Genomic DNA, 1924 nt, shown 5'->3' with positions numbered 1-1924 from the left:
GGTCAAATCTCGGTTCCAATTTCAAAACCAGTTCCGAGCTTAGATTTAAAAAACGGTTACCCTTTATGATTGATTGCTCAACCCTGGTTTAATTAGAGAAATTAAATATCCTTCTACAATTTGTTTCTACCTTTCCTCCTATCATATCAAATGTTGACAAGTGAATTAAACGATTATTAATTTAACTAAATATGATACATGTCAACATTTTTTTTAAACGGCAAACTAACTAACCTAATACTAAATAACCACCTATGTTTCCACCGAAACTTGAAACCATGACTTCTCCTATGTGAGGATCACTCCTCACCGCTAGGTCATTGGCCCTTTGGTGATACATGTCAAGATTTGATATACTAGGAAGATAAATATGAACAAAATGTAAGAGGATATTTAATTTCTCGTTTAATATACATATAACCTACTATTTATTATTACAATTTATATATAGATATGTATATCCGACAACATTATTTAAACAAGTATTTATCGAATCATATATAATCTCTGTACGCCCACGTCTATCTAGTTGCAGTTAAGCAATTCCTCTATCATCTGCATTGCCACCCTATTTTCTTCGTCTATGTTTCCATCACCCCCTCCACCGGGACCACCGTCTTCCACCACTGTTGGAGACAAAGATTCGCATGATGTAGTTTGTGATGTCGTTTCTTCTTCATCCTCCCTCTCTTTTCTCTTGCCACCGAGCTCAACCTTCATCACCCAGCCAGAGCTGGACCCTTTACCTGCGCGTTTCTGCCACACTCCGATGTGAGAGTTGTCACTGTCGAGACGTAGACAGGTGAGTGATGGTGCTGGGTCTTTGCAGCATTTACGTAGCTTAGCGGCAAGGGTGTCTGCTGGAATTTCCAACGGTGAGTTGTGGGTCCCTTCCGGTGGGGTTTTGGTAGTCACCGGAAAATTTGTTTTTGCCTTCTGACCGTTCATCAAGATAGCCGCTTGATCGTAGGCTCTTGCGGCTGCCTCAGCCGTATCAAATGTACCAAGCCAGATCCTTCGCTTCCTACATTGTACAACATGCGGTATAAATCTTTTTTGTAACATGTGCACATGCAGTAATAATAACTATAAACAATTTAAAATTAGAAAAATCACACATTGTACAATGTTCATCAAAGGCGTACATCATTATTCAAGACTTTGTTACACGTTCATTTGTGTTTTATGGACACACTTTTATGTCTCTTAATTTATCAAACTCCCTCGTCTTGTAAAGTGAAAACCATTTTAGATTTTGTTATTTTGATTTAATATTAGATAAAATTATTTAACAAATAAATATAAATAAAATCTTTTTTTGTAGTTGGTTGTTGAAACTTACAGGAGTGGGTGGCGGATCTCCGAAACCCATGATCCCCATTGCCTTTGCCGGACACCTCTGAACTTCTTGGATTGTACCTTCATTTCTTCTATCTCTTTAACAATTATATTATTTTCCGCCAAATATATTAAAAGGTACCCTTAACTAACTAGGAGAAAGCAAGGGAACAAACAGGAACACAATACAAAAGTTTAAGAATTACAAGGAAGTGAAGGAAGAGCAAGAAAAAGAGAAAGAGAAAGGGAAAGAGAGAATGCCGCAACAATCAATTGTGATCCAACATACTCCCAACATATGAGAGAGAGAGAGAGAGAGAGAGAGAGAGAGAGAGAGAGTTATTGCATATATATAGAGGTGAAATGTGGATTCAATGGTCCTGTTAAAGGAGATATACACCAAGTACGTATTTATATATACACTACACAGACTTGGCACAGAAGCATATCAATGTCAATAGTTATCGTACAAATATTCAGTGTATTAAACACGATGACTAAAGTCATATGCAGTCATCATTTTAATTCGTTTTTTTTTTTCTTTATGGATTTTCATATATGTTTATGGGAAATTATAAATTTAGCG

At 36.6% G+C, this 1924-nt stretch overlaps 1 protein-coding gene across 1 annotated transcript; it reads right to left on the bottom strand.

Moving 5' to 3' along the window:
- Positions 1 to 377: 377 nt before the first annotated feature.
- LOC145052592 (ethylene-responsive transcription factor SHINE 2-like) lies at positions 378 to 1698 on the bottom strand. Its single transcript, XM_079000432.1, has 2 exons — positions 1343 to 1698; positions 378 to 1024 (listed from the first exon to the last, which is right to left on the bottom strand). The coding sequence occupies exons 1-2, from the start codon at positions 1423 to 1425 to the stop codon at positions 526 to 528; spliced, it is 582 nt and encodes a 193-aa protein (XP_078856558.1). The 5' UTR covers positions 1426 to 1698; the 3' UTR covers positions 378 to 525.
- Between the last annotated feature and the right edge of the window lie 226 nt (positions 1699 to 1924).

This window comes from Lactuca serriola, chromosome 5, assembly GCF_051521515.1.
Source record: "Lactuca serriola cultivar US96UC23 chromosome 5, Lser_US96UC23_V15, whole genome shotgun sequence".
Lineage (NCBI taxonomy): Eukaryota > Viridiplantae > Streptophyta > Magnoliopsida > Asterales > Asteraceae > Lactuca > Lactuca serriola.
The sequence above is the reverse complement of the archived record's forward strand: the minus strand, read 5'-3'. Positions and strand labels throughout refer to the sequence as shown.